Here is a 23,195-nt window from a genome sequence, read left to right as displayed (position 1 = left end):
TTCAGTGCAGTTGGCAGTGGTACCTGTTGTCCTTGGCCACCCGCTCCCCACCCCTCGCTGACTTCCTTCCCTCCCTCAGCCCTGCTGCACATGGCCATTCGCTGCGCTCTAATAGCCAGAATTGCTGCCCGACTCTGGCAAAGGCTGCTCGGGGCAGGATTTTCGGTAATGAAGACGCTCTCAGTAACACTTTGGGTACAGATAAAACTGTTTCCATTCTGAAAATGGAAAGCAGAGAGGGGGTGGGGGAAACCCACTAAGTGCTTATTTGTGCATAATAGTAGCCATTTTCTTAAAAAGGAGCTGTTTTAGAGAGTGTTATGGGCTAATAAAATAAAACACGAATCTGTTCTACGCTGGTCTCCTGGTAACTAAGGAACAGTGGAGATGGAGATATTGTGTGGCCCCAATGGCCCCAGAGGCGACACACACAGACCCCTAGGTTACCTAGAGTGTCATTAGCCATCCTCATTGAAGTGACTCATGCCTGGGAGACTCCAGGGCACAAAGAAATGCTATGCATCTTTCAGGTGTTCGCAGCAGGTTCCAGGGACTAGATTGGATGGAGGCTGATAGAAGGCCACAGGTGGCATTTTTCTGTGCACTGCCACACGTAACCACAAGGACGTATCCCAGGGTGTGTGGGGGTTTCCATTTACCTAACAAGCCATTTTATCTGAAGCCTCTTGCAATACATCCGTACTAAGGGTGAATTCCAGGGTAAGCCTGGTCAACAGCTGAGCATGTCTGTCTTCTATTAGAATCTTCTGTTCCTAGGCATGGCATTCCCTTCTGCCTTCTGCCTACGCAGCCAGGGGACTGAAGGCAAATGTGTGGCTGAGAGTCTCAGCCTGGGTACACCCTCTGCCCCCGATGCTGGACTCTGTATCCACTCCTGCTTCTAGCCACACTAGCTAAGCACTGTCTAGGTTCCAGACCCAGGATTCAGAGCACCAGAGACATGAAGGTAACATTCCCAGCGTCCATCAAAGGGGAAAGAGACTCGTGGAAGGAACAGATGCCAAGGCCTCTTGGCAAGGGTCACTGTGAGATTACCATGGCTCCCATGTACATACAGACAGTCCCCATATAATGATGATTCCCTGCGTATGTGTAGACAGTACCAGCCTACTATAGTTCAGCTCCACTACAAAAGCAATGCTCTACAGTGCACCATGTTCCCAGCCTGTTGTAGATATTGCTTGTAGTTCTGTGTTCCATCATGACTGAGTGAGTGTACACATGAGCCAGTCAATACTTTTCTATAAAATAGACTTTGCATTAGATGGCATTGGCCAATGTATGCCAGTGTAAGTATTCTGAGAATGGTTGATGAGGGCCAGGCTAAGCTGTGACGCTCTGTAGGCAGATGCATCCAGAGCATTCTCCATGTCCGTTACTTTCTCTGTGGGTTGGATTTATAGTGTCTAATCCCTTCTAAGTCAATGGGCATTTCTGTTTGCTTGCTTACTTGCTCTCTCTCTCTCTCTCTCTCTCTCTCTCTCTCTCTCTCTCTCTCTCTCTCTCTCTGTGTGTGTGTGTGTGTGTGTGTGTGTGTGTGTGTTATACACATAGGGGCAGAAGTAGACTTCAGATATTTCCTTCAATTGCTTTGCCTCATTTTTTGAGACGAGTTCTCTTGTTGAATCCAGAGCTTGCCACCTGGCTGGACTGTCTGGCCAGCACACTCCAGGGATCTGCCTCCCCACCTCTGGAGTTGCTGATGTGTGCTGTGACATCTAGCTTTGAGTGTGGGTTCTGTGGATCCAGAATCAGGTCCTCATGAGTTCCCAACAAGCACGTTACTGACAGAACTGCCTCCCCTGTCCAGCATATCTGCTTGGGGGGTTATTTTTCTCTTTCAGAGTTGTTGGAAGTTTAAAGACAGTACAATGGGTAGTCAGGCAGCTTCCAGACCTTGGGAGTCCTTGAAATGAAATGCTCCATACTTGTCATTGGCCTTTTGCCCTTCTTAACTGGGCCTACTGTCTGCTGGATGGGACCAGCTGAGCCTACTTGCATGTATATGGCTGTGGGGAGGGCCAGGGTAGGTACTTTAGGGCTGGATGGACCCTCAAGCAAATGGTTGTCCATCAGAGCATGGTAGCCTCAGTTTCTTGTTCACAAAACTAGGAGACTGAGGACACATTTAAAGCTTTAGCCTGGAGATAGTGCACAGTATGTACTTAATAAGTGGAATGCTGTGGAAGAAAGGCTTCATTCCTAGGGGGGTGGCCAGGGAGCTAGTGCCAGGCTAAGCCATGGAAACACACAGGCCACCAAAGTGAACTCAGGCCTAGGGTAGGTGTGACAGCTCTGGGTCTGGGGGAAGCCAGTCACTCACAGGAGCTCAGAGGGACTCTGGAGGCACAAGTTCCCATGTGCACTATCCTCAGTGCACAGAGAACCAAGGGTGGCCACATTCCCATTGCATATGGAACCACAGTCCAGAAGAAGTTCCCCAGTTCTGGAGCTAGGACATGACTCGAGTTGATCGGGTCAGAGCCTGGATCCTGGAAGCCTGAACAAGCTAAGCTCTGCCACTCATCCACAACATGACGATTAAAGAAACATCTACTAGAGAAAGGAGATGCATTCAATGTGGCCACAGTGGGAAGAAGAAAAAGTAAAGAGGTCCAGGGACCCCCAAATCCATCTTTATAGTGCTGACATGGAGTTTGGGTTTAAATAGATGGCAGAGTTGTGCGTAGCTACACAGTTGTGGCTAAGTGTGGGCCCACACATCATTGAGCCATTCACTGCCTCGGTTCCAGTCTCCCCAGCAAGAACATCTAACTAGTTGTCAGAACTGTGTGAAATCTCTTTCAGGGAGACAAACTCCCCCTCTGGCTGGCACCAGAGGCTGACTTTTCCTTCTCCCAATGTGAGAAGGAAATGCCAGTTCCTTGGGGTGCATTGTCTCAAAAGTCTTACTGTCAAGGGAGGGACATGGGGATCTTAGATGGTCTTTGTTCCTGCAGGGGTAATTACACAAACATCCACTGAGAGACGAGACGATACCAGTGATGGATTCAAATGGAGCTGGAGTGTGGGCTCCTTTGCCTGGTAAAAGTTAAACCCAAGAATGGCAGGGAGCTAGCCAAGCTGCACACCAGGCCTCCAAGCTTTACCTGGCCCTGGGGGTGGGGCATCTTGACAGACAGGTCCACCTGTTCCTGCTCACTGTCCCAGCAGGTCACTGCTTTGGGAAACAGACCATCCCAGATTGCCAAGCATGTCTCATAGCTCTATGTGCACATAAATGTCCTGCACTTCTTATGATCTTTGTGGAGTGTGTGTATGTGTGTGTGTGTGTGTGTGTGTGTGTGTGTGTGTGTGTGTGTGTGTGTAGGCAGACGTGTCATGTGTGTGGAGGTCAGAGGACAGCCTCAGGTTTCGGTCCTGGCCCTCCATCTTGTCTGAGACTGGGTCTCCTGCTCACCACTGTTTCATCAGTGTAGCAGGCCTCAGGGCCTCTGGGGATTTGCTTGTCTCGCTATCCTGTCTCCTCATTGTAGCACAGAGATTACAGGTACATGCTACCATGGCCAACTTTTTTTTCATTAAGAAAATTTTTTTCATTCATTTTACACACCAATCAGAGATCCCCCTCTTCCATCCTCCCACCCCCAAGCCTCCCCCCTACAAACCACCCCTACTCCCCCCAACAAGAAAACAAGGACTTCCATGGAGAGGCACATCCAGTAGAGGCAAGTCCAAGCCCTTCCCCCTGCCTCAAGGCTGCACAAGGGTTCCCATCATAGGTAGTGGGCTCCAAAAAGCCCTCTTGTGCACCAGGGATGGATTCTGATTCTACCGCCAGGGGGTCCCCAAGAAAATCAAGCTACACAATTGTTTCACCATGCAGAGGGCCTAGTACAGTCCCATGCAGGCTCCACAGCCGTTGATCCAACTTTCATGAGTTTCCACTAGTTTGGTTTGGTCGTCTCTCTGCATGTTTCCCCATCATGATCCTGATGCACTTGTTAATAGAATCCCTTCTCTCTCTCTCTCTCTCTCTCTCTCTCTCTCTCTCTCTCTCTCTCTCTCCTCTCCCCTCCTCTCTCTCTCCCTCTCCCCCTCCCTCCCTCCCCCCCCCACTGGAGTTCTGCCTGGTGTTTGACTGTGGATCTCTGCATCTGCCTCCATCAGTCACTGGAGAAAAGCTTTATGATGACAGTTAGGGTATTCACCAATCTGATGAGTGAGGCAAGCCAGTTTAGTTCAGGCACCCTCTCTACTATTTCTAGTAGTCCAAGCTGGGGTTATCCTTGGGGATTCCTGGCAACTTCCCTAGTACTGGGTTTTTCTCTATTCCATGATATTTCTCTCATTGCTTTCCCACTCCATCCCTGTTCCAAATCGACCATCCCATTTCCTTATGTTCTCATCCCCCACCCCCTACCCTCCATTGTCCACTCCTCACCCCCAGTTCACTCATGGAGATATCATCTATTTCCCCTTCCCAGGGCGATCTATGCATCCCTCTTTGGGTCTTCATTGTCAGCTGGCTTCTCTGACAATGTGGGTTGTTGTTTGGTTATCCTTTGCTTTACTTCTAGTATCCACTTATGAGTGGGTACATACCATGTTTGTCCTTCTGAGTCTGGGTTACCTCACTTAGGATGATATTTTCTAGTTCTATCCATTTGCCTGCAAATTTCATGGTGTCATTGTTTTTCTCTGCTGAGTAGTACTCGATTCTGTATATGTACCACATTTTCTTAATCCATTCTTCAGTTGAGGGGCATCTAGGTTGTTTCCAAGTTCTGGCTATTATGAATAATGCTGCTATGAATGAACATAGTTGAACATGTGTCCCTGTGGTATGATTGAGCATTCCTTGAGTATATGTCCAAGAGTGGTATAGCTGGGTCTTGAAGTAGATTGATTCACAATTTTCTGAGAAACCGCCACACTGATTCCCAAAGTGGCTATGCAAGTTTGTATTCCCAACAGTGGAGGAGTGTTCTGCATGCTCCATATCCTCTCCAACATAAGCTGTCTGCAGTGCTTTTCATCTTAACCATTCCAAAAGGTGTAAGATGGTATCTCAGAGTCATTTTGATTTGCATCTCCCTGATGACTGAGGATGCTGAGCATTCCTATGTCTTTCAGCCATTTGAAATTCTTCCTTTGAGAATTCTCTGTTTAGCTTTATAGCCCATTTTTAATTGGGTTGTTTGTCATTTTGATGTCTAATTCTTGAGTTCTTTATATATTTTGGAGATCAGCCCTCTGTCAGATGTTGGGGTTGGTGAGAATCTTTTCCCAATTCTGTAGGCTATTGTTTTCTTTTATTTACTGTGTCCTTTGCCTTACAGAAGCTTCTCAATTTCATGAGGTCCCATTTATTAATTGTTGCTCTCAGTGTCTGTACTACTGGTGTTATATTTAAGAAGTGGTCTTCTATGCCAATGTGTTCAAGACTACTTCCTACTTTCTCTTCTATCAGATTCAGTGTAACTGGTTTTATATTGAGGTCTTTGATCCACTTGGACTTGAGTTTTGTGTATGGCGATAGATATGGATCTATTTGAAATCTTCTACATGTTGACATCCAGTTATGCCAGCACCATTTGTTGAAGATGCTTTCTTTTTTCCATTGTACAGTTTTTGCTTCTTTGTCAAAAATCAGGAATTCATAAATGTGTGGGTTAATGTCAGGGTCTTCAATTCAATTTCATTGGGCCACATGTCAGTTTTTCTGCCAATACCAAGCTATTTGTATAACTATGGCTCTATAGTAAAACTTAATGTCAGGGATGGTGATGCCTCCAGAGTTGACTTTGTTGTACAGGACTCTTTTAGCTATCCTGGGTTTTCTGTTTTTCCAAATGAAGTTGAGTTGTTTCTTTCCAGGTCTGTGAAGAATTGTGTTGGGATTTTGATGAGGATTGCATTGAGTCTGTAGATTGCTTTTGGTAAGATTGTCATTTTTACTATGTTAATCCTACCTATCCAGGAGCATGGGAGATCTTTCCATTTTCTGATATCTTCTTCAATTTCTTTCTTCAAGGACTCAAAGTTCTTGTCATACAGGTCTTTCACTTGCTTAGTTAGAGTTACCCCAAGGTATTTTATATGATTCGTGGCTATTGTAAAGGGTGATGTTTCTCTGCTATCTTTTTCAGCCCATTTATCATTTGTGTATAGGAGGGCTACTGTTTTTTTGTTTTGTTTTGTTTTGTTTTTTTTTTTTTTGAGTTAATCTTGTATCCTGCCACTTTACTGAAGGAGTTTATCAGCTGTAGGAGTTCCCTGTTAGAATTTCTGGGGTCACTTATGTATACTATCATGTCATCTGCAAATAGTGAAAGTCTGACTTCTTCCTTTCCAATTTGTATTCCCTTGATCTCCTTTTGTTGTCTTATTGCTCTAGCTAGAACTTCAAGTACTCTATTGAATAAATGTGGGGAAAGTGGACAGCCTTGTCTTGTTCCTGATTTTAGTGGAATCACTTTGAGTTTCTCTTCATTTACTTTGATGGTGGCTGTTGGCTTGCTGTAAATTGCCTTTATTATGTTTAGGTCCATTCCTTGTATTCTTGTTCTCTCCAAGACCTTTATCATGAAGGGGTGTTGGATTTTGTCGAAGGCCTTTTCAGCATCTAATGAAATTATCATGTGTTTTTTTTCTTTCAGTTTGTTTATATGGTGTATTACATTGACAGATTTTCATATGTTAAACCATCCTTGCATCTCTGGGATGAAGCTTACTTGATCATGGTGGATAATTTTTTTGATGTGTCCTTGGAGTTGGTTTGCCAATATTTTATTAAGTATTTTTGCATCAACGTTCATGAGGGAGATCAGTCTATAATTCTCATTCTTTGTTGCATCTTTGTGTGGCTTGGTAATCAGAGTAACTGTAGCCTCATAAAAGGAGTTTGATAACCTTCCTTCTGTTTCTATTTTGTGGAACAATTTGAAGAGTATTGATATTTACTCTTCTTTGAAACCATCTGGTCCTGGACTTTTTTTGGTTGGGAGACTTTTAATGACTGTTTCTATTTCCTTAGACATTATTAGTCTATTTAAATTGTTTATCTGGTCTTGATTTAACTTTGGTATGTGGTATCTATCCAGAAAAATTGTTCATTTCTTTTATATTTTCCAATTCTGTGGAGTACAGGTTTTTGAAGTATGACCTGATGATTCTCTGGATTTCCTCCTTGTCTGTTGTTATGTCTCCCTTTTCATTTCTGATTTTCTTAATTTGGATGCTGTCTCTCTGCCTTTTGGTTAATTTGGATAAGGGCTTGACTATCTTGTTGATTTTCTCCAAGAACCAACTCTTTGTTTCATTGATTCTTTGTATTGTTCTCTTGTGTGAGATTTCTCCAACTTTTTTATGTGGGCATTTAGTGCTATGAATTTTCCTCTTAGCACTGCTTTCATAGTGTCCCATAAGTTTGGGTATGTAGTACATTCATTTTTAATGAATTCTAATAAAACAATCACTTTAATGATACTCTGCATAGCTAATGCTCAAAGAGATTTTCTTTTTAAGGATTCTAGGAAAACTTTAATTTCTTTATTTCTTCCTTGACCAGTTGGTCATTCAGTTGAGCATTATTCAGTTTCCATGAGATTGTAGGCTTTCTGTAATTTCTGTTCTTGTTGAAATCTAACTTTAAGCCATCATGGTTTATGGAATACAGGAGTTTATTCCAATTTTTTTGTACCTGTTGAGATTTGCTTTGTGACCAAGTATGTGGTCAATTCTAGAGAAGGTTCCATGGGGTGCTAAGAAGAAGGTATATTCTTTTTTGTTAGGGTAGAATGTTCTATAGATATCTATTAAGTCCATTTGAGTCATAACATCTGTTAGGTCCTTTATTTCTTTGTTAAGTTTTTAGCTGGCAGATCTGTCCAGTGGTGAGAGTAGTGTGTTGAAGTCTCCCACTATTAATGTGTAGGGTTTTATTGTGATTTAAGTAGTGTTTCTTTTACATATATGGGTGCCCTTGTGTTTGGGGCATAAATGTTCAGAATTGAAACTTCATCTTGGTGGATTTTTCCTGTGATGAATATGTAATGTTCTTCCTGATCTCTTTTGACCGATTTTAGTTTGAAGTCTATTTTGTTAGATATTAGGATAGCTACACCAGCTTGCTTCTTAAGACCATTTGATTGAAAAATCTTTTCCCAACCTTTTACTCTGAGGTAGTGTCTGTCTTTGAAGTTGAGGTTTGTTTCTTATATGCAACAGAAGGATGGATCCTGATTTTGTATCCATTCTGTTAGCCTGTGTCTTTTTATAGGTGAATTAAGTCCATTGATATTAAGAGATATTAATGACCAGTGATTGTTCTTTCCTGTTATCTTTTGGTGGTATAATGTGTGTATTTCTCTTCTTTGGGGTTTACTGATGTGGGATTATCTATTGCCTGTGTTTTCGTGGGTGTATCTGACTTCCTTAGCTTGGAATTTTCCTTCTAGTACTTTCTGTAGAGCTGGATTTGTGAATAGGTATTGTTTAAATCTGGTTTTGTCTTGGAATGTCTTCTTCACTTCGTCTATGGTGGTTGAAAGTTTTGCTGGATATATTAGTCTAGGCTGGCATCCATGGTCTCTTAGTGTCTGCATTACATCTGTCTAGGACCTTCTGGCTTTCAAAGTCTCCATTGAGAAGTCAGGTGTTATTCTGATGGGTCTGCCTTTATAAGTCACTTGGCCTTTTTCCTTTGCTGCTCTTAATCTTTCTTTATGTTTAGTGGTTTAATTATTATGTGGCTAGGGGACTTTTGGGGGGCATTTAGTCTGTTTGGTCTTCTATAGGCTTCTTGTATCTTCCTAGGTATTTTTTTCTTTAAGTGGGGAAAGTTTTCTACTATCATTTTGTTGAATATATTTTCTGTGCCTTTGAGTTGGTATTCTTCTCCTTCTTCTATCCCTATTATTCTTAGGTTTGGCCTTTTCATGGTGTCCCAGATTTCCTGGACATTTTGTGTTATGACTTTTTTGGCTTTGGTGTTTTCTTTGACTGACGAATCTATTTCCTCTATTGTATCCTCTACACCAGAGATTCTCTCTTCCATCTCTTGTATTCTGTTTGTTGTGCTGGCATCTGTGTTACCTGTTTGTTTACTCAGATTTTCTATTTCCAGCATTCCCTCTGTTTGTGTCTTCTTCATTGTTTCTGTTTTACTTTTCAGGTCTTGAACTGTTTCCTCCACATGTTTAATTGCTTTTTCATGGTTTTCTTGACTTTTTATTTATTGATTTCTTCCAATTTTTTTTGTTTGTCTTTTCCTCAATTTCTTTAAGGGAATTTTTCATTTCCTCTTTAAAGGGCTCTAGCATCTTCATGAAGTTATTTTTTAAGGTTGCATTCTTCTGGCCAACTTTTATATGAGTTTTGGGAATTTGAGCTCATTTACACAGTAGGCACTTTGTGGAATCCACCTTGCCAGCCCCCTTCTGTATTTCTGTCATGTGGTTACTGTCCTTGTCTTCTTGGGGATGTTATCTGGGTGAGACCAGGACCCTTGCCATCAAGGCCTAGGCCATGACCTCACACTGAAACATGTGCACAAGGCAGGTTCCAGGGAGCTCCTGCTGTGCCAGCTGGTGGCTCATGTCACAAATGCCACCTGGAGACACAATAGCCTGTCTGGTAAAAGGAGAGATCCTCCTTTAAGGTGTCTCATATCTCTTTGGCTCCCTGTCACCTTGCAAGGTGACAGACTCCACAGGCCACACCCTGTCAGCCCCACTTCAAGCTCTGCAAGACAGCATGTCTGACCCCATGCAGACCACCTCCTGTCCTTCCCCACTGTGGACAATGTCTGGACTCCTGTGGACCCCAGAGAAACATCTGTCAGCATTGCAGTTGGAGTAAACCCCCACCACCATTGAATTCCTTTCTCCTAATAGGAAGACTGACATTATTTTCCAGTTGTCTGGAGTATGTACAGAGGAGAGCCATTGGTGGCTCTAATGGACCCTTTTGGCAATGGCACAGTGGTCTATATAAACCTGCAGAGGCGGGTTCAGCTTTGCCTCTGACATGGCACCTCCCTCTATGCAGTTGGGTTCTATGGTGACAGGTGACTTTGAAACACACTCGGATATTTTCAAATGTTTATTGTTTGTGTGATTGTCCGTAATGACACCCTTGCCGTGAATTCTTGTCAGCGCCTTGAGCAGATAGGATATCTGTAAGGCTTGAAGAGTATGAACTTGGCCTTTCTGCTTACTAGTCTAGCAGATCATTTCCAATCCTATTATGGGGACTCCTGAAAACTGCTTAGTCGGTGAAGTGCCTGTTGCCCAAGCCTAAGGATCCCCGGCACCCATGGTAAAGCCAAACTGGGTAGCACACTCCAGTAGCCCCATTGCTGGAGAGGAAGAGGCAAGAGGATCCCAGGGGCTTGTTGGCACAGTGTAGCAGAATCAGCCAGCTCCAGGTTCAGGTAGAGATGCTGGCTCGGAAATTAAGGTAGAGAGCGATAGAGGAGACCTCTGGCCTTCACATCTATGTGCACATGTATATACGCACATCCACAGATAAGTACAAGTATGTACATACTCCATACATGCACCCATACACACACAAACATATACACACACCACATACACACTCCACTCATACATACATCACACACATCACCCATAGAATATACATACACATACTATGCATATCACACATAAACATAACACATATATACTGCCCATACACACATATATACCACATACCTATGCACCACATATACACACCACACACACACACTCCCTACAGGAACTCAGAGGTTTTGTAGAGAAGGCAGATGGAGAAGTAACCTAATGACTGACCATTACCAGTGAGGCTGGGCATGGTGCACGTGATGAGATGTTGCTGGCAGACTCAGAGAATGCTCCTTGAGGAGGTGAGGTCATGGTTAGGACATGAGGAGACTCCTATTACAGCAGGAAAAGGACATCCCAGACAGGCAGGGGTGTGGGAGGAGAGGCTTGGAGAGAGGGAAGTGTCTGGCACCTGTTGCTGGTGATGGTGCTGTGTTTTTTTTCTGAGACAAGATCTCTCTCTCTCTCTCTCTCTCTCTCTCTCTCTCTCTCTCTCTCTCTCTCTGTGTGTGTGTGTGTGTGTGTGTGTGTGTGTGTGTGTGTATTCATGTGTGCACACACAGATGACATCAAGTACCTGTGAATACACACAGGAAGGCATCAGGTCCCCCCCCCCTTCTCTGCCTTTCTCCCTTAAGTCACACTCTCCTGCTGAACTCAGAGCTCATCATTTTTCGTCAGGGTTGGCAGCCAGCTCGGTGATCCTCCTGTCTCTAACTCTCCAGTCCCCACCACGTCTCTAACAACCTCCCCAGTCCCCATCACTCGGGTTACAGGGGCACATATGGCCACACCAGTCTGTTTATGAGAGTGCTGGGGATCCAAACTCAGGTCTCATACTTGCCTAGCTTCTTATTCTGGAATTGAGAAACCAGCAGATCTTGGACTAAGTGGCATTAAAAGGGAACTTTATTTCTCCAACACCCCTTTGTCAGGAGTTGGGGAAGAGGGGCAAATGGGCTAAAGCCATCACTGTGGTTTCCAGAGGAGAGAACAGGTGAGACCAGGAAAGCAGTGTAGGAAAAACAATGGTAGCATCTGTGGTGGCCTCAGCCTTTGGAAGGTAATTAGGACATGAGGGTGGAGCCCCTTTGAATGAAGTTAATGCCCTTATTAGAAGGGTTGGGATGTGGCTTGATGGTAGAGCACCTGCCTAGAATCCCCCAGTGAGGGCTGGGTGTGGTGTGTGGCTGCTGATCAGTGGGGCTGGGGTGTGGCTCAGTGGTAGAGCAACTGCCTAGAATCCCCCAGTGAGGAGCTGGGGTGTGGCTCAGTGGAAGAGCACCTGCCTAGAATCCCCCAGTGAGGGGCTGGGGTGTGACTCAGTGGTAGAGCACCTGCCTAGAATCCCCCAGTGAGGGGGGACCCAGTTTCAGTTCCCAGCATCCGCATGGCAGCTCACAATCCCCTGTAACTCCAGTTCCAGGGGAGCTGATGCCCTCTTCTGACCTCCACAGGAACCAGGCATACAAACAGTGCCCATACGTACATGCAGGCAAAACACTGAAACATGTAAAATCTAAAAAAAAGAAAGAAAGAAAGAAAAAGAAAGAAAAGAAAAAACAAACAAGGGGTGCCAGCTGCCTGAGGAAGAGCACCCGAGCACACATGATGTACAAGCACATATGTGTATGTGGGCATACACACAAGCACATACACAATCATGAACACAAACACAGAGATGTATGTGTGAGAGAGAGACAGAGAGAGAGAGGCAGGCAGGCAGGCAGGGAGGGAGGGAGAGGGAGGAGAGAGAGGGAGGGAGGGAGGGAGGGAGAGAGAGGGAGGGAGGGAGGGAGGGAGAGAGAGGGAGGGAGGGACCGAGGAGGAGGAGGGAGAATTTAATTGTGAAGCTAACGAAAGGAAACTACACTAGACTACGCAGGAGGAAAGGCAGCCACTAACTAGGAGGGCAGGGCTGCACAAATCCTGCCCTTCTCAAAGCCGGCAGCCTCCTTGCCAGCTGAGATCAATCAAGGGCTAAGGAGAATCCCCTTAACAACTCATTAGCTTGTAAGAGTTCCGGATCTGCTCGGGGAACTGGCCTTTGGGCCTCCCCAAGCCTCGGTTCCTTCCTGGCTGGGCTGTGCTTTTGCCAGAAGTGCAGACCCCATCTGTCCCTCTGCCTCCGTGCCCTCCAGCGCCCCTCATTTGGGGGAGCTTCATTTGGCTCAGGCACGGGGACACCACAGGGTCTGAGTATCTGCGAAGTTGCAAGTTTTCCTGCTGATGGCATGAGTTTCAGGCAGGGTGCGTGAGGCTGGCAGGTTTCCATGGAGCTCTGAAATGTCTGCCCCTCCACTGGGCTCTGAGTGAAAGGACAGCTGCCTCCTTGTCAGCCCATCCTCCTCATGCCCTCCTGACCATCTGTGTCATGCCTCTGGGATGAAGTTAATGACTGTCCTTGGAGGAGCCACTGAAGTCCTGGCGATGTGGGGTGCTGGGCAGACACCAAACTCCCCTAACAGAAGCCTTCGAAGTCCTGCCTAGGCCAATTGATTCCCCTAAAACTTCCCAGAAGCCCAGCTGAACCGAGAGATGTTTCTCATGCTCACAACCCCGGTTGTGTAGAAACTCTGCTTGGCAGGAGTGGCGGGCTCTGAGATGTCTAGTTGTTAAATGAATGCACATGTCCAAATGGGTCCTGCTTCCCGGCAAGCTGGTGCCAAATGCAGACTAGACATAGTAGCAGGTAAGCCATTGGCCCTCCTGGAGGAGCTTGTCACCTCCTCAGAGGGACTGTGCACTCCTTAATGCAATAAAGGACCTGCCCTGCAGAGTGGCGTTTGAAACGTGGGCATTTCAGCTTCTATAATAAGCATTGTAAAGTGCTGTTTGTTGGCTTTAGGAGAAAAGCAAGAAAGCCTTTCTAAATCCCGGCTTCCCTGTGGGAGCTTCAATTTGTTTTATCTTTAGAGCCCTGCCTCACTCTGTGTCCTGTCTGCTAGTAGTGGCCAGTCACTTACTTCTAGAACACTCTAGTGTGATGGCCTGGAAGTTTACTGAGCCAGAGGAGCCAGGCAAGGATTAAAGAATCCTGGGCTTTTTAGATAAAGATGTAAACCTCCTGTCGCAGGGATGTACGATTCCTGCCGGGTTCTGGTGGTTTGGGTAAAATGTCTTTGGTGTCCCATACCAGCTACCCCACATTTTGTGCTGGTTTTTAAAAATCATTCACATGATCATTAGCATGTTGACTAAACAGGGCTGAACACCAAGTTTTACACTGGACCCCAGAGAAGGCTCTGGGGTATAGTGGAGAGTGAGACCCTATATTTACATGTGAGCGGCAATAATAACAGACAGGCAGGACCAGTATGAAGTTTGCCTTGTGCCTCTGGGGAGCATGCTCAAACAGGATGGAGAGATGATCTCTGTTGCATCTATGCATCTCTGCCATGGAGTCACAACGGTTAGCAACATACAAACTAATGATCGTGGCTGTGTTAAAAAAAAAAACTTTATCAACCAAAACAAGAAAGGGGCCAGATTTGTTCTGTGGGTTCAGTTTTACTGAGCAGTGAACAGAGCCTGTTTGAAGGCTGTTTGCGGCTATCAAGCCTTGTAGAAACCTGATTTCTTACATGTTGATTGGCTAAATGCTGTCACATCAGATATTAAATTGGGAAGTTGCTAAGCTACAGGTTAGGGTTATGTTGCTCCTGTAACCAGCTTTCTAATATCTTTGTCTTCTTTACTGTATATGTTCGTATTTGGGGGTGTTTTATGAATATGCATATTGAAGCCAGAGGTCAACTCTTCACCTTCTTTTTTGAGACAGACTCTTACTGAACCTGGAACTCACCAATTAGACCAAGCTGGCTGGACAGCAAGGATCCTCATGCCTCCCCCTCCCTGGCTCTGAGATTACAGGAACATGTCATTCCTAGCTTCTGGCTCTTTTACATGGGTTCCCAAGGATCGAACTGAGGTCCTCATACTTGTGTGGCATGCACTTTACTGACTGAGCCATCTGTCCAGCCTGGACATTTTTTCTCCTACTGACACTCCAGATTTTGAGTCATATTCTCCTCCAAACCCATTTTACCATCCTGCTGGGTCCCTTTTTGATAAGCAAAATGAGTTTTCACACACACACACTATTTGTATGAGTTACTCTTGAGGATCACGTGCTGACCCTGTCAGAGGTAGGCAGAAGGCAGCCTGAGTGCACAGGATGGGGACATCATGCGCCATCTGCTTGGTCAGAGATGGAGAGCTGTCCCTGGACGTTGTCTATGGATGCTTTCGGAAGGGGGAGACAGAGAGCACGGGGCGGGGTGGCTATCTATAGAGGCTTCCAGAAGCAATAAAGCAGAGGAGGCTGCTCATGGAGGCTTCCAGAAGAGGGAGCAAGAAAGTAGAAGCAGTTCAAGGAAGCTTCTGGCAGTTGCCTAGAGAAGGCAGGAGAAGGAGCAGACATGTTGGGACCAGATTCAAGAGCTTTGCAAGGACACAGGTGCTCAAGGCCATGTGGTACCTTCAGGTAATGACAAACAGTGATTAGGGAATATGAGGGCAGAGCTGTCTGGAGAGTCTGTCAGTCACTGTCCCATCTCCAAATCAGAGACCTGCGCAAATGGGACTTGGCATGGGAAAGGTCAAGGATGTGTGGGTCACACCCTAGTCCTATTCCATTATCTCAGTTGGCTTGATTGTAGCCTGGAAGTTCTGTATTGAACTCAGCAGAATGGAAGACAGGAAATGAACCAGACATCCCTCCATTTTGTAGACACCAGCGATGGGACAGTGGCAATGTGGGGGACTCGAAAAGGGAAGACCTTTGTCTTCTCCCACAATACTGACTTAAGGGGAGAAGTAAGTGGGGACCCATGGCCCTGTCCTGCTGGCTTTGACTCTTGTGCTCAGTGCAAATAGCTCGAGCTGCCTGTCTCCCCATCTTCCTGCCCTTCCAGCAGCCAGCCATGCCTCACCCTCTCTCCTCTGAGTAGCAGCTCAAAGGTTGTCACTGCTCTTCCAACCCTCTTGGTCACATGGATGGATGGCCCTGAGTCCCAGAGCCACCACCCTGATCCATGCAGTCCCTGTAGAAGCATATATGGCCAAGAGCCATCTTATCATGGGAGGCCAGTGCTGGAGCCATCCACACGGTCCAGGAAGCACCTAGCCCTACACAGATGTGCCTGGACCTAGAAGGAAGATGGACTGAGTCAAACATGCTGGGCATCAAGGCAGAGGAGGACCCAGAGGATGCCTAGAACCAGCCTTCATTCAAGGAGGGTTTGTAAAGATGGGGCTGAGGGGGCAGAGTCAGGCAGAGACAGGAGCATTCAGTCACGCTGCAGGGACCTGGGGGATCAATTAAAGTCACTGTGCATCTGCTGCCCCCTCGCTCAGCACAGAGGACCTGGGTGGGAAAAGACACAGCAGTGGCCCCTCTCTGTGGAGCCCAGGTAGCAGGAATAGAGGCTAAACTTCCAGAGCCACCAAGATTTGTGGTGGTTGAGAGCACTCCCCTGTTCCAGCCTCGCAGGTGGCCACATCTTCCCCCTAGTTCAGCAGCCTTGCTCATTCACAGAATCCCAGCTGCTCATTAGCCTCTCTGACCTCCAGCTCTTTCTCTGCCAGGTGTTCCTGGACAGCATCCCACCTTAAATTTTAATGCTTCTTTTAAAAATTGAGATGAAATGCACAGAACACAAATTTTGCCATTTTAAAGAGGACCATTCCTAAGGTAGAAGACTCAGAGCATATTTCTGCTTCCACGCGTCTCAGCATATAAAACTCATCTCTAAGAGCTTCCCTCCCTCCCCACCCCTGCTTCCCTCCCTCCCCACACCTGCTTCCCTCCTTCCCCACCCCTGCTTCCCTTCCTCCCCACCCTGCTTCCCTTTCTCCCCACCCCCTTCTCATTAAACATCTGACCCCCCCACCCCGGTCATTTTATAAAGGAGACTCTCATGCTATGTGGACTTGGGGACAGGCTTCTACCCAGCCCAATGTTTCTGAAGTCCGTCCACATAAAAGCAGATGCCAGTGTCAGTGCCCTGTGCCTCTTCATTTGGGAATATGTGCCTCAATTTTACTCTTGGGCTGTGGTACACAGAGCACTGTGAACTGGTATGTACTGTGCAGGTTCCCACAATTGTATGCAGGTAAGTACAGGCATGTGCAGGTATGTGCATGTGTGCAGATGCATACAGGTATATATATATAAGTGTATGCCATGTATGTGGATACATATATACATATACAAATACATACAGGTGTGTGGGTATATACATGTGTGCACACATACATACAATAATATTCAGGTGTATACAGGTACTTACCTGTGTGCAGGTACATACAGATGTGTGCAAGTGTATGCCACTGTGTACATGTGTGGATACATACATACATATACAAGTACACACAGGTATATGTGGGTTCATACATGTGTGTATACATATATATAGTCATGTTCAGGTGAATTCAGGTGTTTATAGCTACATACAGCTGTGTGAAGGTATTTACATGTATACAGATACATTCAGATATATAGATGTCACTGTGTACATGTGTATGGATGCATACATACTCATACAAGTACACAAGATATGTGCAGATACATACATGTGTGCACAAATGCATATAGTTCAATTCAGGTGAATACAGGTGTGTGCAGGTTCTTGCCTGTGTGTGCAGGTGCATCCAGGTGTGTGCATTAGTGTACGGTGTATGCCTGTGTCTTCCAGCTCTGCTGGGTGGAGACTAGAATGGACGTTTGGGTCTCATATGACACTCTGACTCTGCAGCCGTTTTCCTGCTTTAGTTTAGACTCCCCACATCGCAGGCTGCTCGCTTTCGCTTACTGGTCCCTCCTTGTCCTTCATCCTTTACATCATTTCTGCAGCTTACCAAGGTCGTCATGAAGCCTCAGCACCCCACCTCTGTGGCTTGGCCACCTGCCAAGTTGTCTTCCTCTGTGAACTTAATGAGCACAAGGCCTGCCCTGTCATTTAAGTCACTTATGGAGCATTAGATGCCAGGGCAGGACTAAGCCTGGCTGAACAGGCTCTCAGCACACCCTCTGTTTGTATACCATGATCCCCACACAGCCACATGAGCTGCACAAGTCAACAGACTGCTCACAGGAGCCACAGGCTGGAGCACACAGCCATGTCCCCTGTGCGTTCTGTCCGGGACAGCCCAGGGTGTCATCAACAGGGTAGATGAAGCTGTTTGGGGGCTTTCTTAGGCAGAGCAAGCAACTAGGGTCAGGTTAGAGGTCACAGGAAGTGTGAGTGTACAATTGCTAACCAAGGAAGCCATGGACATATCGTTCCCAGAAGGAGAGGGAGATGCTGGGGGAGTTCTAGGGATGCCCAATGGGGCCTCACAGGCCAGCTTGGAAGAGACAAGTGTCTGTAAAGAGTAGTGCTTCTCGGACCAGCTCTGCCCTGAGGTACTTCTGTGTGTGTATGGAGGTGTATGGGGGGGAGGGTGTACACATAAGTATGCATGTATATGTGTTCACCTGTATGTGTATACATCTGAGTATATATGCATGTGTTCATATGTTCACATGTGTTTGTGTGTGTGTACACATAAGTGTGCATGTACATGTGTTCACCTATGTGTGTACACATCTGAGTGTGTGTGTGTGTGTGTGTGTGTGTGTGTGTGTGTGTAGAGACCAGAGTCAACCTCAGGTGTCCTTTTTTCAGAGCACTGTCCATTTTGGTTTGAGGGGAGGTTTTTGTTTTGTTTTGTTTTTTGAGACAGTCATGGGGCTCATTGATTCAGCTTGGCTAACTGGTCAGAGAAACCCAAGACTCTGTCTGTCTCCACCTCCCAAGCTCCGGAATTACAAATGTGTGCCAACATGCCTGGCTTAAAAATACGTTATGTGTGTATGTGTATGTGTCTATAGGGATACTTGAGTGCAGTGCCCTTAGAGGCCAGAAGAGGGCATCAGATCCCTGAAGCTGGAGTTGCAGGTGGTTGTGAGCTGATGTGGGTGCTGGGAACTCACCTCAGGTCCTCTGCAAGTACAGTGTGTGCTCTTAGCCCCTGAGCCATCTCGACAGCCCTCAGGCCTGCTTCTGGGGATCAGATCTCAAGTCCCCGTGTAGTGCAGCAAGCACTTTACTGGTGAGTCATCTCGCCAGCTCTCAGCGTCCTTTGTCAGAAGAGACAAGGCCTGCATGCAGGACTTCCACAAGCACTTCCTTATGGCAGCCAGTGCAGCCACTGTGGTGTATGCTCGGGGAGGGAAAGGTCAGGTGGTGCCCTGGGGCCAGCAAGTGTTGTCAATGGCTCTGGACCCTAGCAAGGAGGACATCATCACTGCACACTGTGGGTCCTACCTGAGTCTTCCTTCTTGAGCCTCTCTTACTTGTCAGATGAGAAAAGGACAAGGCAGTGGGGATGATCCTCTCCATCACCCAGAATCTGAGCCACAGGGCTGGCCCTCTTGAGGCCAAGTTCTTGAGTTTTGAACTAAAACCTTCCCAGATGTCATGTGCACTGAGAATAGCAGGAGTCTGAATCTCCATGGGTGTGTGTGCAGGAACCAGGAGCTCCCAGGTGTGAGCTACACAGTGGCTGTGCTCAGCCCATTATACCCAGTATGTGCGTACAGAATACCAAGCAGCCTTGGTCACCATGGTGAGCCCAGTCCATCGCAGGATCTCTTTCCACAGGTCGGGGCCATCGGTGATGAGGAGGAGTGGGTCACCCTCTATGAGGAAGAGAATGAGCCTGACGCCCAGACGCTGGAAATTCCAAACCTCACACCCTACACACACTACAGGTGAGAACCGCATGTGGGTAGTGGCTGAAGCTGACCGTGTTTGTAGTGTGAGAAACCAGATGTCAGGTGGAAAATAGAATTCTCTAAGCAGAGGGCTGGGGAGATGGTTCAGCTGGTGAGGACCTAAGTTTGCCTTGCTAGGAGCCCATTAAACCTGCCTGGGGACTATGGCACATGCCCATAATCCCAGTCCTGGGGCTTTCTAGTCAGCTGATCTACTTGAAGTGGTTAGATCCAGGTTCAGTGAGAGACCCTGTTTCAAAAAATAAGATGGAGAGTGATGGAGAAAAGCATCCTATGCCACCTCTGGATTCCACAGGCACACCTATATTGGTGCATCAGAACATAAAGACACACACACATATATACACAACACACACACATATGTATATAACACACACACAACAGATTCTGTAAGCAAGGGGAATTCTGTAAGTAGCAAAACCAGTACACACATAAAAGCCTTAAGCAAGATACACAGTTTGAATATCGTTTGAGGCAGTGTGTGGTTGGGTGTTAGCTGGCCATGTGTTCCATCAAAGCACACTGTAGAAAGGGCTCACTATGAAAAAACCAGGAACCGGAGGCCGCAGACTCTTAACGAAGCAGATGTCCCAGGTGCCCCGTTCTGCTTCCCTCTTTCATGACCCTGGAGTTTCTCTTCTCGCTAATCAAGTGCTTAACATGGCATTTAACCTTTTGCTTCTAGATCCTGCCACTTCCCCTGGCAGTAAATCCCCAGCCTTCACAGAGGGTAGCGTGATCAGGAGCTGTTAGCGATGCTATCGGTTCCCGCAACATCGAAGCAAGAGATGAAATTTCCAGTTATCACCAGATGTTGAGTTTGATAATGTCATTGTTCTGCCAGGATAGATACATTCAGTATAATCGGGGGGAATGAGGGAGTAAGAATGAGAAATTCAAAGAGTGAAAGGTGAAATTACATCTTCATGAAGAACATGTATTTAGTACAATACCAAAGTTAGATTTTTTTTTAAGTCTAGTAAGAGAGATGTTTTTGAGTCTATTCATTTGAACACTCATCCTAAGATTATAGCAGATGAGTCAAGACACAATATACTCAATCCTTAAGAGAAAAACATGTAGCTTCAATGAGCTGCAGGATTCAAGGCTTGACGTGTGGAATTACATACGACTGTGTAATTATCCCAAAGATCAGAAATGGTGATAAGAAAGCAATGCCCCTGTCTTAAAGTCGAATTAATTTAGGAGACCTCTGAAACAAGCATTATGTGTCCTTGCTTGGGGTTTTTGTTATATGTAAATTCAGTTTAAATAATTATATAGAGAGAAGACACAGCAGGTGTGATGATACGAGCCTGTCATACCAGCTGCTGAGGAGGCTGAGGCAGGAGGATGGCAATTTCAAGGCCTTCCTGAGCTACAGAGAGGGTTCAAGATCAGGCCAGGCAATATATCAAGTCTCTATCTCAAAAGTTAAAAGAGAACTGAGAACATGGCTCAACAGTAGAGCACCTGCCTAGAATTCCCCAGTGAGGGGCTGGGGGTGTGGCTCAGTGGTAGAGCACCTGCCTAGAATCCCCCAGTGAGGGGCTGGGGTGTGGCTCAGTGGTAGAGCACCTGCCTAGAATCCCCCAGTGTGGGGCTGGGGTGTGGCTCAGAGGTAGAGCCCTTTTGCTTAGCATACTCATGGCCCGTACTTTATAAGAAGGTAGAGGTAATTCTGATTGAGGCCTCACATGAACTTTCCACTGTGCTCCATGCCAGGATAGGCATGGGCTATGGCAATGCCCTTAACCATTCAAAACACTGGACTTTCAAAACTGTGTTTGGTGGCAACATTGTGACATTGGGCTCTCTTGAATGATCTTCATCCCCTAAGGTTACCATGAATTTGAATCAGCCAATGGCAACTGACCATTTAAATTTCCACCCATCGGCTCCATCAAATCTCCTTCATCTGGGAACTAAATCATACTGAGTCACATGAGGTCATTCACTGGAGGCTTTTAGGGAAAATGGCTTCTTGTTTTCCTATTGCTGTCATAAGATTCCCCCGAGAAAATCACCTTAAGGAAAGAAGGGTTTGCTCTGACTCACAAATCAAGTCCAGGCCATGGTAGTGACAAAGCTAATCCAGCAGGAGAGTGAGGCAGTTGGTCACGTGGCACCCACCAGCAGGAAGCAGAAGGCAGTGAATGCATGCTCTTCTTTTTCTCCACTTACATAGTCCTGGATCCCAATCAGGGTCAGTGCCACCCACAGCGAGCAGGTCTTCCCACCTCAATGAAGCTACTAAAGATAAGCCCTGTAGGTATTCCCAAGGGGCTGTCTTCCAAATGATTCTAGATTCTGTCAAACTGACAGTTAACATCACCCATCACAGAGACCATAGATGGCATCTGCATTCTTCACCCACAGAGGTAGGTGTCTGTGAGTGATGGCCTCTGTGGTCCAGAAAGACATGTGTGTGAGGAGCACCTGAGGAGACTTGTTCCATTCTGTTGGCTTTTGCTTGGATGTAATACCAGTTCATGGTTTCACCTCAGGTTTCGAATGAGGCAAGTGAACATCGTGGGTCCCAGCCCCTTCAGCCAGTCATCCCGGGTCATCCAGACCCTGCAGGCCCCACCTGATGTGGCTCCGACCAGCATCACTGTCCGAACAGCCAGTGAGACCAGCCTGCGGCTACGTTGGGTGGTGAGTTGGAGACTATGGGGTGGAAGTCACTACCTGTGCCTTCCAGGCCTTCCTGGGAATCAGGGTTGTTTCCTTCATCAAAGCCAATCTGATTGTTAGACCACAAAGTATTACATTGCATGATTAGTGTAAAATCACAGAGCAGCCCCGAATTTCTTATTAATTGGTAGCATTCTCTCTTCTTGGACCTCAGGGTGCTCTTTCAGGAAAGCATAGTCAACATAGAACCAATACTCAACATTCGTAAGAGAACCAGTCCCGTGTTTAATCAGAACATTTCTCCCTCAAAATTAAACCAAATTTATATTAAAGGAAATTATTTCCAGCAAAAGTCACTAAAAGAATTTTGTTGAATTAACAGAAGAAAAGTTTTCAGGGAGGGTAAAGCAGAAAGCTGCTGGGATGAGGCCAGGGGGGTGTGGCTCAGTGTGTAAAGTGCCTATTACAGAAGCATGAGGACTCCCCAGCACCCACATAAAAATCTAGACATTAGGGTGCCCACCTGTTACCTTAACACTGAGGAGTGGAGACAGGAGGATTTTCTAGAGCTTGCTGGCCAGCTAGTCTTACCAAGTCAGTGAGCTCCAGGTTCAGTGAGAGACCCTGCCTCAAAAAATACAATGAATAGTGATAGAGGAAGACACCCAACATCACCCTTTGACCTCTACAAAACATTAATATGAACATGTACACGTGCATATGGCCCACATGTGTGTGCATGCACACACTTTAGAAAGTTCCAGAAAAATTCACCTAAGAAAATGGTTTCCATGGAGTTGGCCCCATAGGATGGGTTTGCTCTTGAAGACCTTTAAAGGTGACAGTTAGGAGGTGTCCACTCATGCCAGCCTGTCATTCATTGCCAGCCGCTGCCTGATTCCCAGTACAATGGGAACCCCGAGTCTGTGGGCTACAGGGTGAAGTACTGGCGTTCAGACCAACCATCCTCAGCGCTGGCCCAAGTTGTCAATGACCGGCTGGAGAGGGAGCTGACCATTGAGGAGCTGGAGGAGTGGACAGAGTACGAACTGCGGATGCAGGCCTTCAACGCCATTGGGGCTGGCCCCTGGAGTGAGCTGGTGCGCGGTCGCACACGGGAGTCAGGTGAGAGGGAGGAAATGCAGCTACAGAGACAAGGCCGTCTCTTGTCTCGGTAGAGAGGAGTTTGGTGGCCCTCTCTGTGT

At 46.4% G+C, this 23,195-nt stretch overlaps 1 protein-coding gene across 1 annotated transcript in view; it reads left to right on the top strand.

Annotated features, from left to right (window-relative positions):
- The window catches only part of Sdk1 (sidekick cell adhesion molecule 1), a 970,573-nt gene that overhangs the window by 819,902 nt on the left and 127,476 nt on the right, over positions 1-23,195 (top strand). Inside the window, 3 exon segments of the mRNA XM_028887375.2 lie at positions 19,220-19,329; positions 21,861-22,011; positions 22,878-23,115. Coding sequence (XP_028743208.1) covers positions 19,220-19,329; positions 21,861-22,011; positions 22,878-23,115 — 499 coding nt within the window.

The sequence above is a fragment of the Peromyscus leucopus genome, chromosome 23, assembly GCF_004664715.2.
Source record: "Peromyscus leucopus breed LL Stock chromosome 23, UCI_PerLeu_2.1, whole genome shotgun sequence".
NCBI classification, from domain to species: domain Eukaryota; kingdom Metazoa; phylum Chordata; class Mammalia; order Rodentia; family Cricetidae; genus Peromyscus; species Peromyscus leucopus.
Note: the sequence above shows the minus strand (reverse complement) of the source record. Positions and strands in the feature narration are given on the sequence as shown.